We start from the raw sequence: 17,442 nt of genomic DNA, 5'->3' as shown, positions 1-17,442 counted from the left end.
TAAAGTCACAACTGCTAAGCTAAAATGTTAATTCACTCCGTAGTTTATGCATCCATTTTCAACTTTGTGCATCTATTTGCTGGAATTAGCCTTCTCCCTCCACTGCAATCATAACTGCCTATCAAGGAATGTATATGACTTTGAATAAATGAGCTAAAAATTTCATATTTTTGCATTTCATGGTAGGGAGAGAAGATCAGGCCAATATTTTCACATAACAGATTTCCAAATGAGGCAAGAGGCAACACGTAGAATTCATCAGAGAAGTGCAAGCTGTACTTGTGAATTTTCCTGTAGCCCTTTGCTGCTCTTGTTTCTTCAGCAAGCCCCTTAGATTCTGATAATGACAATCTCTTCTTATAGTCACAGATTTAAGGCAAATGTTCTACAAACTCCAAAACCCTTACAGCACATACAAAGTCAAGCTAAATATCTAAAATTAATGTACAGGCAGAATAGCAGCAGTATACAGTTAAAGTGCCTTCTATCCTGGGGACAGCAAACTGTAAACAAATCATTCATGTCCTCCTGGTTACCTATTCAGAAGTGTACCTGCCAGGTTGGCTTCTAAATGGATCTGCTCAAGAAGAGTCCATTTTATTTTATTGGGAAGGAGAGATATGAATTTGAGCCAGAAGGTTAATATGAGTTTAAGAGGACTATAGGGTTATCTTGGTAATTAGAGGCTCTCCAGGAGGTTAATTACCCACACCCAGCAGTCACAACTCTCATAATGTATCAGCAGTTACAAAAATGTGTGTATAGCAGAGAACTCTATTCTGCATTCTGAATGATATTACTTTACTCACCTTTTTTTTTTTTTTTGGAGGGCTGAGTTAAAACAATATTTTTGATCCATTCAGAAAAAAAAAGAAATGAATGTCATTCAAGTGTCCACAGGAATGTGTATATGTGTGTGTGTGTGTGTGTGTGTGTGTGTATACAACAATGCGGCTGAGATTTGTACAAATTAGAGAGTGAGAGCAAGAATGTGTATGAGAGAAAAAGAAGAAGAGAGACAGAGTGAAAGAGAGAAGGAGATAGAGATTCAACTGCTTTTTGAAAACTTTAGCAGGATAGTTTACCAAAGAAAAGAGCACCTATGATGGAGAATCCTGGCAGGTGGGCAGAACTGGAAGGCAAATTAGCGTAATTCAGATGACCTGCAGGTTCTTAAATCTCTATTCGGGAAACTTCGGAAAACCATCTGTTGTGTGTTAGCCAGAATCATGATGGGATTTTTATTAGACTTTCATCTAAATCACCATCATCTCTCACCTGGGTCCCTGTATTAGCCCCCACCTGACCCCTGTTCCCAGTCCTGGCCTCCCTGCTACTGAAGCCCTTCCCCAGCCCATCTCTGCCCAGCAAAGCGTCCAGCCATCTCTCACCCTGCCAATCCCATCAGCCTCCCCTCCCCGCCCCCCAATGGTTTTCTACAACACTTAGGAGAAAACTCAAGAATCCTTACTGCAACCCTGTGTGCTTTCTCCAACTTGATCCACCAGCCCTACTGCCCTCTAACCTTTATACCCTTAATCATACTGGCCTTGGTTCTATTTCCCCAACAGAATCTTGGCTTCATGTCACCTAATGTCACCTCCTCAAAGAGGCCCTCCTAACCAATCGGCTGAACGTCGCCTTCCACCTCCTCGCTTTTAGGCACTATCCTGGAACCTTCTTTGAGTGGCCTCCGAGAGCCTGTGTCGGAAGTGATGGCATCTCTTCATCGATCATCGTCTCCCCATCCTTCCTGACCTTCCTGCATCCCTGGGACGTAGCACAGTCCCCCCGGGGCTGGCAGAGCCCAGGGGTTGCTGCCTGTGGGTAATTCTGCCTGGCAGCAGCCTGGAGCTACTGTCTGTCTTGGAGTGTGGCGATGAAGCCGAATCCTTAGGAAGAGGTCAGGTCTTGTGACACCATATGGTAATAATTAAAACCATGACGATTCTAACTACACTTTTACTGAGTACCTGTGATAATCCAAAGGCCCAAACATGTTTGGTCAGTTAGCATTCATGTAGGTCTGTTAAGGATGTGAAAGCTGCTAAAGATTAGTTTGGGGAGGTGAATTCAAGTGCCTGGAAAAACCACTCTTCTATCTTTTGAGTCACACTCTGCAGCCTCTCCCCCGTTTTGCACCCAGAAGCCTTCTCCATCCCCCCTGGACACCACCTTTCTGGGGACAAAGCAGTAAGTGATCTCAGGCAGATTCCCCAGCTAATGAGAAACCCTCCCTTTTCCCTGCTGGGAGGTAATGGGTTCAACTAGCTGAGAACATCGTCTCTCCAGGAGGCCGGGACTCTGCCACAAAGGAAAGGAGCCCATGAATATAATATGAGGTGTTATTATTCTGGCAAGAGAATTCTGATTCTGGACCCGGTATGTGCTGTAGCCCACTAGGATGATTGGGAAAAAAGAATTATAATAACTATTTTTTGGCAGCCTGCAGTCTTTCATCTTTATATGATGATAGATAGCAATGCTTTAAAAGGACTAAAACAGGGCTGGAATATAATAATAATCTTTATTATGTGTAATGCTGTAAGAGTTTTAAGAATGCTTTGATATAAAATATCAGGTTTGATCCTAATAGTGGTCCTTTGAGGTATATGGAATAGCAATTATTTGCCACATTTTACAGGAGGGGAAACCGAGGCCCAGGGCAATTAAACAGCTTCCAAGGCTCCAAGCTAATCATGACAGGGAAGGCTCAGAACCCAAGGCACAGATACCCAGTCCAGTGTTTAAATAAATCATTCCTGGTGAACGGCCTTAAAGGAGAAGATCAGGGAGTTTCCGTCGTGGCTCAGAGGTTAATGAAGCCGACTAGTATCTATGAGGATGCGGCCTCACTCAGTGGGTTAAGGATCCAGCATTGCCATGAGCCATGGTGTAGGTCGCAGACGCAGCTTGGATCCTGCGTTGCTTCTGTGGCTGTGTTGTAGGCCGGCAGCTACAGCTCCGATTTGACCCCTGGCCTGGGAACCTCTATATGCCTCAGGTGCGGCCCCCAAAAGACAAAAAGACAAAAAAAAAAAAGAAGATCCGAAGAAACTGGAGGGTGTGTGTGTGTGTAGGACCTGTGGATTCTAGTGAGTGGCTCTTGGGTCTAACAGATCATTTTAGCAGCATGAACACAATATAACAAAGCTCTACCTTCTCAGCACCGTCATCCAGTCCATATCAGACTGTCACACTATAAATCACAGCATCATAGGAACTACCCTGGCTTCAAGCTTCCCAATAAAGATACTCGATATGTAGGGAAAGAATGTTCCATAAGCCTCTTTCACATCTATTTTCTCATCCCGTGCCTTATGGAGGTTTTTTCCCCCTCCTCTTATAGTGTGTATTGCTGCTGTTTCTGTCTTAATGAATTATAGGAGCACGTTTTATGGTTTCAGAAACAGCCCTCTCCCGCAGTGAATCACCTGGCAGCTTTCTCTTGCTCTGCCGTCTCCCCAGAAAAGAAACGAGGAGCAGAGCAGCACACTTCTTCAGCAAAGATGGACTTTGCTTTAACTGCAGCGTTTGGCTCTCTCTCTTTTTTACCTCCGAGGCCAGGATGGCTCACAGGGCTCTGCTCCTGAATTTTCTTTTCCGATTATCGACAAGGGGGCCGCAAGTCAAGGCAGAGATGATACACCTGCTCGCTTTCAGGAAAGGCAAAGGCCCCGCCATCTACTCTCCAGGCACAAGAGTGTATTCAGAGGAACCCGCAGAAACCTCCAACTCCACCACCCATCTGCCCGAGAGAAATAGCTTCATTTTGCAACCCACTGTTCACATACGTTCAGGTTCGCGCTCCTGTGGAAGGTGAAAGCAGTTGAGGGAAAGTCAGGGTGATGAATGCCGCCTCCCTCCAGGCACTTACCTCCAGAAAATGCTCTGCCTGCTGTTCTCGATCCAGTTTCCGTGAAGTTGTTGTAATCAGACCTGTGTGGAAATGAGAATATTTGACTTTTAAATATCTGGGGCAAGCAGCTCACCGCGTGTGGGAAACAAGTCCAGTTACAGGAGAAGCAAAAGCGGCGGGAACAGTAACTCGCCAATCCTCGGTGGCACGCGGATGGTCTCAGGGTTGGTCTTGGAACAACGTAAAATTTACAGAGAAAACCTGAAAACTCTGTTTCTGGCTTCTGTTTAGCACAGTTTGAGGTATAATCACTTTGGGGATGGAAAACCTCCCTAAAGAACTGTTGTTTTTTTTCTGATAAGGAGGAATTTCAACGATTCGTTTGCATATGACTGAAATTCTACCGCAGGAACCTCATTAAAGATTTTAGACTTCTTGAACAATTAATAGGTGGTTGATGGGATTAGATTCAGGCTATGAAATGGCACTTTCTTATTTAACTTTGTTTATCCTTCTATGAGTTTTAGGTGACACTTGGCAAAGAAGGTTATTTCTATAACAACGACTTGTACATATAATTAATACCTCAAATTGAATACATCATACATAGAAGACCTTACTTTGTTTTACTTGTTTATATCTTTACATAAAATCAGCTCCACGTGGGAAATACCTATCTTTTCTCTGAATGGCATTTCTCATAAATGAGTCACTCCTTTGAGTTTAAAAACAAAGAAAAGGGAAGGAGAACAAAAGGGAAGGAGGAGACGAAACCTTCCAGGCCACCCAGCTTATTGCACCAATTTGTCCTTTGTGGGTTTTATTATGGTCATTGTCAAATGGCAATTAGGGTGTCAAATTTACCTCCCATTTCTTTTTTTTTTTTTTTTAAATTTTATCAAAAAATTTCCTTTGGCCACACTGTGGCATGTGGAAGTTCCTGGCACCACAGCAGTAACACTGCTGGATCCTTAACCAGCTGAACCACCAGGGAACTCCCGTGTTTCATTTCTTGATTCTACAATGTCCCTGAAGACAAGAGACTGGATGGGGCACAAGCTGATGGAGAGGAAAGAAGAGAGAAATGGCTTGAAAGGCTCACTCCCAACTATGCTGAGGTACATGAAATATGGAAAAGGTATTTTATCGAGATCTGCTGAGGCACTCGTGATTTTGTTCTACACAGAGGTGGTAGGTAGAAGTACATGATTTTAGAGAAATCCAAGAAAAGGCTACATGGCCTTCCAACTAAAATCCCACAGGGGACAGCATAGCTGTTTACGAGCTGACCCCACTCCCCGCCACCACTCACATCTGTCCACACTCCCCATGGAGTGGGGGGGACCTATGTTCCATTGCACGGAGATCTGCCTTCCCACGAACACGTCTATCAAGGAATCACTGACTGACAGTACCCACCCTGGCCAGGCACAATAATAACTGCTTGCATGAGTTGTCTCACCACAAGAGGCTCCAATAAGGAACATGCTTCTGCCCCAAAACTAACTGGGAGAATTCAGGAGGGGCCAACAGGAGAGAGGAGACCAACCTCCCAGAACCCTTGGTGCTGGAATCCATCATGGCTGAGAGAGGTACCTGGCACCAGGAAGGACCCTGAGTCAGACCAAATATGGGCCAAGCAAGATGATTGGCCAGAGACAACCTGGAAACCAACCCCATTCCCATAAAACCTGAGACTGCAAGCCACACAGCAGAGCAGTTCTCCTGGGTTCCCTTACTCTGCTGCCCTCCACCTGGGCACCCCTTCCCAATTAAGTTTTTTGCCTTGTCAGCAAGTGTGTCTCCTCGGATAATTCACTTCTGAGTGTTAGACAAGAGCCCACACCAAGCCCAAGAAAAGGTCCCCCTCTTCCTGCTACAGTTTCTGGAATGTGCCCCACCTTACTGCTTCATCCACAGATTTTTCAAATTTAGCTCGGATGTTAGAGAGGGGAACTCTCTCTCCCAGGGTTAGAGGTCCAGCTGATATATTCCAACAGAAGGAGTATACCCCACCACGGTACCATCTCTTGCCCTTTACTGCAATCTTTTGCTTACACGTCTGTATTTTCCCATGAGAGAGGTTGACAGAGTGACTTTTGGGTGCCTGCCTTTGGCTTCAGAAGCCTGAGCACCCACCTAAGCCCCTGGCCTAATATAAACAACATTTTTAGTAATCAGTTAACAGAAGTAGCTTTAGAAGAGATGGATGACTCATATTCTAACCTTCTGTTTTGCCACAGACAGACTTGGCATGTGTTTGTTTAGGAAGGTATTGTTGTGTGTGGGGAGAGCATCTGTGGGTGGGGGGAGGGCGCGTGCCTTAGTTTTTCATTTAGAACCACTTTCTGAGTTCCTCTCCGCAAATGGCACCGTTCTGGGCATCTCCGGATATAAAGACGTTAGAGGTGACGGAGAGAGGACTGCTATTAAGACTTTCAGGGGAGAGAATCGGCAACTTCCCTTCCCCAGCTGCCCATGAGAACCTCTTGGGAAGCTCAAAAACCATAGATCCTGAGTAGCCTCCACCTGACTCTCTCAGGGTAAGTCCTGGAAATTGTCTTCTGATTCTAAGAGAGGGTCTTCTGCAATTCCATTGTCTCATGTTGAATCTCACTATGACTTTTATTTTTTTATTTTTATTTTTTTTTTATTTTCCCACTGTATAGCAAGGGGGTCAGGTTATCCTTACATGTATACATTGCAATTACAGTTTTTCCCCCACCCTTTCTTCTGTTGCAACATGAGTATCTAGACATAGTTCTCAATGCTATTCAGCAGGATCTCCTTGTAAATCTATTCTAAGTTGTGTCTGATAAGCCCAAGCTCCCGATCCCTCCCACTCCCTCCCCCTCCCATCAGGCAACCGCAAGTCTCTTCTCCAAGTCCATGATTTTCTTTTCTGAGGAGATGTTCATTTGTGCTGGATATTAGATTCCAGTTATAAGTGATATCATATGGTATTTGTCTTTGTTTTTCTGGCTCATTTCACTCAGGATGAGATTCTCTAGTTCCATCCATGTTGCTGCAAATGGCATGATGTCATCCTTTTTTATGGCTGAGTAGTATTCCATTGTGTATATATACCACATCTTCCGAATCCAGTCATCTGTCGATGGACATTTGGGTTGTTTCCACGTCCTGGCTATTGTGAATAGTGCTGCAATGAACATGCGGGTGCATGTGTCTCTTTTAAGTAGAGCTTTGTCCGGATAGATGCCCAAGAGTGGGATTGCAGGGTCATATGGAAGTTCTATTATTTTTTTTTATTTTTTATTTTTGCCTTTTCTAGGGCCATTCCTGCGGCATATGGAGGTTCCCAGGCTAGGGGTCGAATAGGAACTGTGGCCACCAGCCTACACCAGAGGCACAGCAACGCGGGATCGGAGCCACATCTGCAACCTATACCACAGCTCACGGCAATGCTGGACCCTTAACCCACTTAGCAAGGCCAGGGATCGAACCCACAACCTCATGGTTCCTAGTCGGATTTGCTAACCACTGAGCCACAACGGGAACTCCTATGACTTTTATTGACACAAATTTTTCTGCCCATCAAAGAATGAAACACACTGAGCGGCGATGGTATTCAGATCAGACTTTGGGCTGTGCGTGTGTGTGTGTGTGTGTGTGTGTGTGTGTGCGCGCGCGCGTGCGTGCACACGATGGCGATCAAGGGCGAGATGGAGATGTGTGAATGCACTGGCGGACGAGGTGATAAAGGAGGAATAAAGAGGAGCCTGCTCTCTGAGTCACATCTACTCAGGGTCAGCACGTCTCGCCAGGGAACGTCTGACACATAAATGGGATGTCTTCACTTTCAGGCCATGCTGTCCCACAAGGTCATCTGTCACAGAGGCTCTTTCCAAGTGAGAAGTAACTGTGTTCTCGAAAGGGAGCAGGAGGCTTTCAGGGCCCTTGCCCCCTCTTCAGGGGGCATTTTCTGTTAGAGGTCACCATGCGAATGAAAAATACTTGTTATATGGAGGCTATAAACGTGTGAAAGGGCTGTCAGCTTCTGCTCTTATTTTCCTGCTGCTCTTCCAGGCACAAAAGACCAGGAGCCCTTTTGCCCTCTGTCCCCCTGTGGGTTCTCATGTCATTTCAGGTCTCCCCGCCAGGGTCATGCAGCCACGGCCCCTTGCGGTGTGACAATGCACAGGAAAGAGGTCAGCTTCCTCTCTGATTATCCCGAGGGCTATTCTTCAGGAAAGCCACTTCTTTTCACAATGCCCACGTGGAGGTGGAAGAGCAGCGAGGCTCCCTTCCATTTGCACACTGTCCCCAGGACATGCTTTTCACATATTTATCAGCCAAGCCAGGCAGACTTCCTGAAAAGTCTGAAAGGACTCACACACAACAGTGAATCTGGAGCTGTGAGAAAGCCAGGCCGTTCTAGTTCCTGGAGGAAAGACAAGGAAACCTCTGCATGTCTCAGTTCTCTGGATTTCTATCACCTGTATTCCCACGGATCGAAAGTCAGAGGCAGAGAACAAAATCTAAGTCAAAAGTGAAAATCCACAGGAAGTGGGATGGAGGTGCGGAAAGAGACAAGGTGCAGCTTCTGAGGGTACAGGGTTTCTTCAGGGGCTGATGAAAATGCTCTCAAAGTATAGACTGTGGTGACAGTTGTACAGTTCTGTAAGTATTCTGAAAACTACTGAATGGTATACTTTAAAAGGTGATGGTTATTGCAAGTAAAGTATATATCAGTAAAGCTCTTTCAAAATCAGTGGGGGAATCTTAAATTCGGCTTTTTTTAGATTTTAACAAGTCGTTTATGTTTGGAGGAGACAGACCTGTAAGAATACTTAAATGACTGAATGACTAAGTGAGATAAGTCAGACAGAGAAAGACTAATACTGCACAGTATCACCCCTATGTGGAATCTAAAGTGAAAATCACAAAAAAGAAGCAGACTCGCAGGTACAGAGAACAAAGCAGTGGTTACCAGTGGGGAGAGGGAAGGGGGAGGGTAATACAGGGGTAGGCGACTCTTTGGTAGAAAACAAACTATAAGGCTCTACTATACGACATGGGAAATATAGGCAGTATTTTATGACTACAAATTAAGTAAAACCTTACAAAATTTTTTTTTCTTTTTTTTTTTTTTTTGCCTTTTCCAAGGCTGCACCTGCAGCATATGGAGGTTCCCAGGCCAGAGGTCGAATCAGAGCTGTAGCCACTGGCCTACGCCAGAGCCACAGCAACACGGGATCCGAGCCGTGTCTGCAACCTACACCACAGCTCAGGCAACGCCGGATCCTTAACCCACTGAGCAAGGCCAGGGATCAAACCCACAACCTCATGGTTCCTAGTCGGATTCGTTAACCACTGCACCATGATGGCAACTCCCAATACTTCTTGAGAATCACTATATTGTATACCTGAACTTCTATAAAATTGAACAGCAACTATACTTCAATAAAAAGACAATTAAAAAATACTTAATTGAATGAGGGAGTTCCCATCATGCTTAGGGGGTTACAAACTTGACTAGCATCCATGAGGATATGGGTTGGACTCCTGGCCTCGCTCAGTGGGCTAAGGATCCAGTACTGACATGAGCTGTAGTGTAGGCTGCAGACAAGGCTCGGATCTGATTTCGCTGTGGCTGTGGTGTAGTTCAGCAGCGGCAGCTCTGATTCGACCCCTAGCCTGGGAACTTCCATATACTGCAGGTACAGCCCTAAAAAGCAAACAACAACAACAAATAACCAAACCAAAACAACAACAAAAAGTCTGAATGAATGATTAAATGAATGAGTTTAGGAATCTGGCAGGAAGAGGGGTTGGAATGAATACTGCCATCAGGTTTGTCCATGAGGAAATCTGAGACATAAGAATGATGAACAGAACATTTTGGGTTAGAGGCACAACTAGTAGTTCTTTGCACTGACAATAAGCCTTGTTGCCAAGACAGAGCCAGTTAAACCAAGAAGAAGTAAAAGCCTTCTTCCTTCTAAAGTACGTACTTAGCACGAGCTATGGAGCCTTAGCAGCATAGTGTGTTTTACAGTCAGATAGGAATAAGGCGAGCCATCCCTCAGCATCCAGGGGAATTGTCAAAATTGCTAAAAGCTGCATCTTTGTTGTAGCCGAATGCAGGTGGGCCTTAGAACAGGGCAGACACTGAAACAGAGAAACCTCCCTCTTCAACTGCTCTGATTCATCCCTGCAGACGGGAACCTCATCATGTAATCTCTGCAAGAGAGAGGCGTGTACATCACACATGTAACTGTAGACCCATTGGGCGCAGTAAATTGGGGACCGACATGATGAAATTGAATTTCAAAGTTAAATCACAGACAAGCATTTGAATGTGGTTTGGAGATATAAACAAACACATCATTTGATATAATTACATATGCAAACCTCCAATTTAGGAGGGGAATTACGCCAGTCCTAAGTGAATGATACTTAGTAAGGGGGGGGAAGCATATGGCTGGAACCATGCAATTACTTTAAAAAGAGCTGCTTTTGATTTTTTTTTGTTGTTGTTGTGGAAATGGGGGAAAATCTAACGACCTTTTTGAGAAACAGTCTGAGCATGAAAATGAAAATGTGGCTGCCTGTTCAAAAAAGAACTCAAAATGTTCTAAGTAGTTATGGTCGGAGAAGTGATACTTGTAAGCATGACATCTTTTCCCTGCCTGTTCTCCCTGTGGGTGTCCTGGGTCGCAGCTGTGTCATCTATTGCCATGACATTGACATTTCCTTTAAGTGCTACTTGAAGCAGTGTAGGTCTTGGCTGTATCAGCATAATTTTCCAAGACTGTTGGGAGCTGAGTTTGGTATGACAAATACAACGGGAACATCAGCCTTGTAAGCTACATTAGCGCTTACTCTTTTTTTTCATATCCCATTACCTCTGCTTACTATTTTTCCATGTCTACTCCTGCTATCTGGTCAACCCATTCCCTATCCCTTCCAGATAGTTCAGACGCCACCATCTCTGCAAAGCCTTCCCTCTAGCATTTTGCTTGTAACTCACCTCTTGGCTGCATCTCTCTCTAGACCACACAGTTTCAGGAAGGCTTTGGGCAGTTCACCAGCTGAGCTCAGGAGCCTAGATCAGGGCCTCTTACATTTGTTGAATATAAAAATACTACTTGTACAGCACTCAATATTTGGCTCTAATTATTTGGTAGAGTCAGTCTTCTCCAGAAAATGAGCAAAAGGGTAGTAAAATAGATCTTATTCATCTCATGTCCCTGGCATTTAATATAGAACCTGATGCATTGAAGGTATCAAGCAAAACTTGTTTGAATAAGGATGACACAGAGGCAGTCTCCCAGAATTCTCAATGTTGTTTTATACAATTTTCTTAATAGCTCCAAAGCCTGGGAGTTAAAGTTATCTGAATGCCTGCTTCCTTCCTTTGAATAATTGTAATGTTTTCCCAATTTTTGGCCACCCTCTTTCATGGCAATAGTTGGAGGTCATTAGAACAGTTCCTGGTTATCTGCTTTCTTTCAAAATGTTTATTACAGTTGATTTACAACATTCTGTCAATTTGTCCTGTACAGCGAAGTGACCCAGTTATACATACATATATACACTTTTCCTCATATTATCTTCTCTCATGTTCTGTCACAAGTGATTGGATAGAGTTCTCTGTGCTCTACAGCGGGGCCTCATTGCTTATCCATTCTAAATGTAATAGTTTGCATCTACTTCATGATCGCCTTTTATTTTTTTTTTAATTTATTTTTAAAACATTTTCGGCAACTGGTTAAAGATCTTAATCTTTCATGTTAAACACAGGAGCTTTGTGCCTATTCCACGTTCTCCCACATCCTGGTTTCCATGTAGGGTATGGAGAAAGGTGGGCAAATAGCAGCACCCAACGTTTGCTGAGTACTATGTGCCAAACACTGTACTACATAGTTCACATAAGAGTTCAGAGAAATGAGAACTCTGTTTAGAGGAGGGAACTGAGTGCCCCAGGTCACTCTTGAGTGAGCCATGATTCAAACTCAGGGAAGCTTCTTGACTCTTCCTAGCAGACAAGGATGCAGAGCCGTGGCACAGCCACCCACACAGGAGCCAGGAGCCCTGGGTCCCAGTTTCTGCTCTGTCAATAACTGGTTATGAGATTAGAGCAACCGCATCATTCTTTTCTAGATCTGTTTCCTCATCCAGGCATGCCCTAACGTTTCTTTGAGTGTGGAGAATCTAGTGATACAGAAACATTAAAGGCAAACATTCTTCCTTCTGCCTTTCCTGCTCTCTCACCTGACACCACTTTCTTCTTGATGGAACTGAGGCCAGCTGTGCAGGACCTGGGTGGGTCCCCCAGGCAGGAGCAAGAGGTGCTGTGTCCTGGTTCTTATTTATCTACAAAATCAACACTTAACCATATACTTATTTCCCAAAAGGAGCAAAATAAAGACATCAATTAACCATGCATGCATGTTTTTAAGTAGCATAAAACAAACAAGCCCCTGTAGTTATTCTCATGTTTATTGTCTCTCCCACAAGATTCTACTTCTAGAAATGTAACAGAAGACCAAACCTGACTCCATATTGGATCTATTCCTTTAGCTCCAGGGCTCTGAGCCTTTGTAAAAGAATGTTGCCTATAGCCTAAAATATACATGACAGCCCCTTCTCAAGCCTCTGACTTTTAAAAGTGTAACATTTTTCCCTTTCATATAGAGATAAAAAGTTGCAGAACAGAAAATAACAATTGTCTTGCTGTCCCTTTATAGGAATGTTGTGACTAAGCCTCTGCCTACAGCTGCAAGAACAAAGGATCTCTGCACCAAGTAGTTTACAAAAACCAGCCACACCCCTTCCCCTTTTAGGATAAAAGCCTGATTCCTGACTCAGGTAAGATGGTTCTCTAGTCCACCATCTTCTTGGGCTGCTGGTTTTCCAAATAAAATCATTTCCTGCCCCCCAAACTCATCTCATTTATTGGCCTGTCATAAGGTGAGCCGTAAGAACTTGGACTCAGTAAAAAAAAAAAAACCCTCTGTTTCTCTCATGTCAGCCCAGTAGGAAGCCTTAAAATATTCCCTATAATATTTAGATATGAACATAAGGCTGTATACTGAATTTGGACAGAATGAAATGGACACAGGAAACACAAATTTCAGGATTATAGGAAAAATTAAAGTTGAGGTGAAGACATGTATTAGGTTTGCTTAAAAGAAGACTAAATAATGTGTGTTTAGGCTATATGTTTCTTTGAAAAGAAAAATACACACACACATATACACACATATATATACATATATATATACACACATACATATATGCATACATACACACACACCATATATAAAATATTAGTAATGAGGGGGGTTTAAAAAAGGATTTTGGAAATGGGCCCCATTAGTCATGCTTCTTAAGTAAGGGCTGTTTCCTGACTGAAAGATTTGGAGATGCTCAATTGAGTGCACAGTGCTGCTACTGAATTTCTATAGAACATCTGACAGGGGAAGTCACCAATGGAGCTTTAAGCCTGCAACTTGGACTTCTTTCTAAAGCACATAGTGATTTCCAAGATGCTTATAGAAGCTTTAAAACTGTGTACGTGTGGGTGCATTTTAAACCAAAGTATGAAGATTCTGTGGGTCAGAAGCATGGTTGTAGCTGTTGGTTTTCTGTGGCAGGTGAGTTTCTCTTGTTTTTCTTTGCAAGCCGATGGATGGCACTTCCCAATTCTGCCTGAGCAGCGGGGAAATCTTAGTCAGTGCTCTTCTGCCAGAAACACTTTCTCCTTTGGACAGAGGATTCTGTGGCTGCTACTGGTAGCAAAGGTGGGCAAAGAAAAATGTTGATGCTGGCACATGCTTTGCACCTTCACTTCAGGCCTAGTCGACAGATGGACTTGTCCACAGCCTGGAGGGAGAGTTCTGAGATACAGGCAAACCCAGCTCCCTCAATGTACCACCCCTTACATACGAGATCAATTAGGGGGTCTGGGTCAAGGCAACTTGTCATCAGAGTGAAGGATAAGAGAGCGGCTCACCAGAAGAAATGTTGAGAAGAATGTAGAGAAGGACTGTCGAAGCTGTATGGTGGAGACTATTTCCAAAGGCCACCTCCTCCGAATAATTCTCTCTTGTACCAGGTGGTCCTGCTATACACACCCATGTATGCACACACACACATACACTTACGACCAGAGATGCTGTGTACAAGTCTCATTTTGCCAGAATACCTGGATACTTACCAGTCCCATCTGTTCTTCCCTCAATTCCTCGCCTCATTGCCAATCCTCATGGCTGTCTCCCTCCCAATCAAACAGCCCTCCAGCTCTGCCTTCTGATTCAGCCTAGATGAAGAAGTATTTATGCACCTGAAGAAGTCTCTAGGCGATTTAGTGAAACCTTGAATGCCATATTGGATTTCTTCAGAGAAACGAAGCTGCAGATGGTGAACCAATATTAGGGATGTCGTATGAAATGAGGCCATTAACATACCACTGATGTGTGTGCTTGGATGTGCAATATGGCACACATCTCCCCCTTTCTTTCTGCCAAGATTTTTTTTTTTTTTTTTTTTTTTTTTTTTACAGAATCTGAATACTGGATGATCAAAATAAGGAAGAAGTGGCTGGAAATCTAAATTATGTGATAAGGATGAGTTTTAAAGATGATCTAGCCTAAGGATTATTTACCAACATCATGTACCATTAACCAGTAGTACATCAACATGTAACCAGTATCCAGGCTCTGGCATCAGACTGCTTTGCTTCACATTCCAGTACCAGACTGAGGCAACTGCCTGTTCTTCAGTGAGTTACTTAGCTTCTTTAAGTAAAATGAGGCTTATTAAATTAAATAATCAATTTTAAATGCTTAGCTTGGTTCCTGGCACACAATAAATGCTCAAAAATGTTACTCTTATTATTAGTTCCAAGAATGATGCCTGGAGCATCAAACGTGTCCAATGGTCTAATCTTGTTTCCTTCCAATCTTGAAATTCCCCTCATTTGGGCAACACGAATTATAAAATTTCTACTTCTTACCCTATCATCTGAAAGATAAGAAAACCAATGGTCACAGTTTAAATAACTTGTTCAAAGGCTTATTCATAAGAAATCCTTCATCCACGCATTGCTAAACTTTGAGAGGAGAGTCTATGTTCTTACTTCTCAAAGTGTGACATGGATTAGCAGCATCAGCATCTCCTGGGAGCTAAGTTAGAAATGCAGAACTGCAAGCTCCTTTCAGAAGTCAGTGATTTGTATGTATACTAAATTGTGGAAAGCCTGGCTCTAGACCAATCCTGTGCACACTTGGCTGTACACTAGAATCACTTGGGGAGTTTTTAAAAATACTGATGCCAGGGTCCCACTAGCAGGCATTTCTAAATTATTTGGTATGGGTAGATGCCTTGGCATAGGGATTTTTAAAAATCTCCATGTGGTTGTAATATTCCACCAGGGTTAAGAATCACTGTATACACAGTTGTTATCTCTGGGTGATGAGGTTATGATAATTAGCTTTCCTGGCTTATCTAAATAGTCTAGTTTTCCCTCAATCTACAACACGCAATTTTATAATACAAAATAATTCAAAGACCAGTAAAATGAAGCACTTGGTACTTCCTTGGTCATTTTACTTGGTTCAGTCACAGAAAAGGACTGAACTATGGTGGCCAGGCCTGTTTTGGCCTTAGATCTGAGACAGGCCTGTGTCTTTCCCTGATACCTCGGTACAGTTTGGTGTCACAGTTTGGCGTCTTCACACTGACACACTTTCTTATATTGTTACAACCTTTCCTAGCTCCTCTGGCCCCCAGGATCCTTGCATCAGAGGCAAAACCAGGCGTTGGCAGTGATGCTGAAGTAAGAGTTTTAACTAGAGAACCAACGCCCCCCCCACACCTGAGGAGGCAGCTACTGTGCCTGACAGCAGCTTTGCTGGGCCCATATCACCCCTCTTGTAATCTTGTAGCAACTACAAACCTTATGTCCTTGCTAGCAGCCCTGATAGCCGAGCTCCAAGCATTGCTTATCAGTTTCATTTTGTAATCTTGTTTACTCAGTTTCTTAGGCAAAAACACTGTCTGCTTGGGGAAGGGGGAGGGCCGGGCTGCTTGTGTGGGAAAAACAAGACCCGAAGTCGGTATTATATAAAAGCTACCCAGAACAAAGACCTGGTGCTCAGACTCTACAGGAACTACTCTGAGACCTGCATTGGTGCTGAATAAACCTGGCTAGTCCACATTTCCAAGTGACACTTGTCTCTTTCCACTGCCATGGTTTCTGCAACAAAAGAATATTTTTACACAAGGCACAGTGGAAAGAGTCAAAGGGATTCAACAGCAAGTCCCCGTATTTCCCCCTATGGGACTAAGAATCCAGCAAGGTAGATATAGACACATATGCAGATAACTGTGACAGATGTGAGCTAAGACACGCACTGGACAACTCTGGGTGCCCTCAAGACGGAAAAATTATTTCTGGATTGTGCAACTGGGAAAGATAAGGGAATGAGTTGAATTTGTCCTGAGCCTTTCATGGTGAATACCATTCTAACAGAGAAGACAGACCAGGTTAAAATGTCAAATCTGTAAGTAAAAATCGTGAAAGAGAAGGTTAATGAAAAAGGTAAGTCTGGGTTTAAATCTTGGCTCTGTTGTGTTTTAGCTGTGTGACCAAGGACAAGCTATGTCACTTAGCTGATCTCAGTCTCATCATTTTTTTGACACAGGATAGTAATAACTCCCTCAAAGGCTTTTGGTTAGAAATAATCCAGATGAAGTGCTTATCATGGTACTTTGCACTTAGCAGATGCTGTTGAAAAAAAAGAATATTGTAATGGGAAGAACAAATCTGATTCCTTATTAGATCTGTTCCTTTTCCTTTAAACTTTGGGCTCTGCTGCCTGTGCTTAATCATGCTTGCTTCCTACCTTTTGTAAAAGAGTGTTGCCAATAGCCTGAAATACACAGGATAGCCTATTCTCAAGGCTCTGATTTAAAGAGTCCCTTCATATGGAGATAAAAAGTTGCAGAAAAGAGAAAAGCATGTTTTGTTGCAGGTTTACAGGAACACATTGACCTGACCTAGGTGGACAGCTGCAAGAACAAAGGATTCCAGTACCAAGAAGTTTGCAACAACTAGCCAAGTCCCTTTCTCATCTTGCCTTTAAAATTATTTTGCTGAAATCCTTCTGAGATTTAGGGGTTTTCTGGGTACTAGCCACCCATTTCCTTGCATGGCTCTGCAATAACCCTTCTCTGCTCCAAACTCCAGTGTTTTCTTTGGTTGGTCTCACTGTGCATCCGGAACCTGAACTTGCATTCAGTAGCAGAAATAATCTCTATAAAAGGCAGTGCATTATCTTTTATTTTTAATCAAAAAGCCTAAGAGAAATGGGATGCTGTTTTTGCTTATACTCTAAAGGAAAACCTTACTGTCTCTAGTTTGGTCACCTCTGACAATGTCTGAAAATTTAATAAGCAAGCAACTAAAACTTGAAGTTTCCTTCTACTTATTCAAATGAACACTATAAAGTTCTTTAATTCCTGCCATACTCCAGAGGTGTGAAAACCACCACTGAACCCCCCCTTTAGGAATGATTTCACTGCAAATAATTTGTCTCTACATCTGTTTTCAC

At 43.3% G+C, this 17,442-nt stretch overlaps 1 protein-coding gene across 7 annotated transcripts in view; it reads right to left on the bottom strand.

The window, feature by feature from the left end:
* The window catches only part of FAT3 (FAT atypical cadherin 3), a 706,846-nt gene that overhangs the window by 206,392 nt on the left and 483,012 nt on the right, over positions 1-17,442 (bottom strand). For all 7 annotated transcript variants that reach the window (XM_084975652.1, XM_084975655.1, XM_084975649.1 and 4 more), the window contains exon 4: positions 3,878-3,939. In XM_084975652.1, the coding sequence (XP_084831778.1) occupies positions 3,878-3,939 (62 nt within the window). The remainder of the gene's footprint in view (positions 1-3,877; positions 3,940-17,442) is intronic.

The sequence above is a fragment of the Sus scrofa genome, chromosome 9, assembly GCF_054392235.1.
Source record: "Sus scrofa isolate SSC_HxYL_T2T_F1_AM1 chromosome 9, Sscrofa_HxYL_maternal_Yorkshire_Landrace_v2.0, whole genome shotgun sequence".
Classification (NCBI taxonomy): domain Eukaryota; kingdom Metazoa; phylum Chordata; class Mammalia; order Artiodactyla; family Suidae; genus Sus; species Sus scrofa.
Note: the sequence above shows the minus strand (reverse complement) of the source record. Positions and strands in the feature narration are given on the sequence as shown.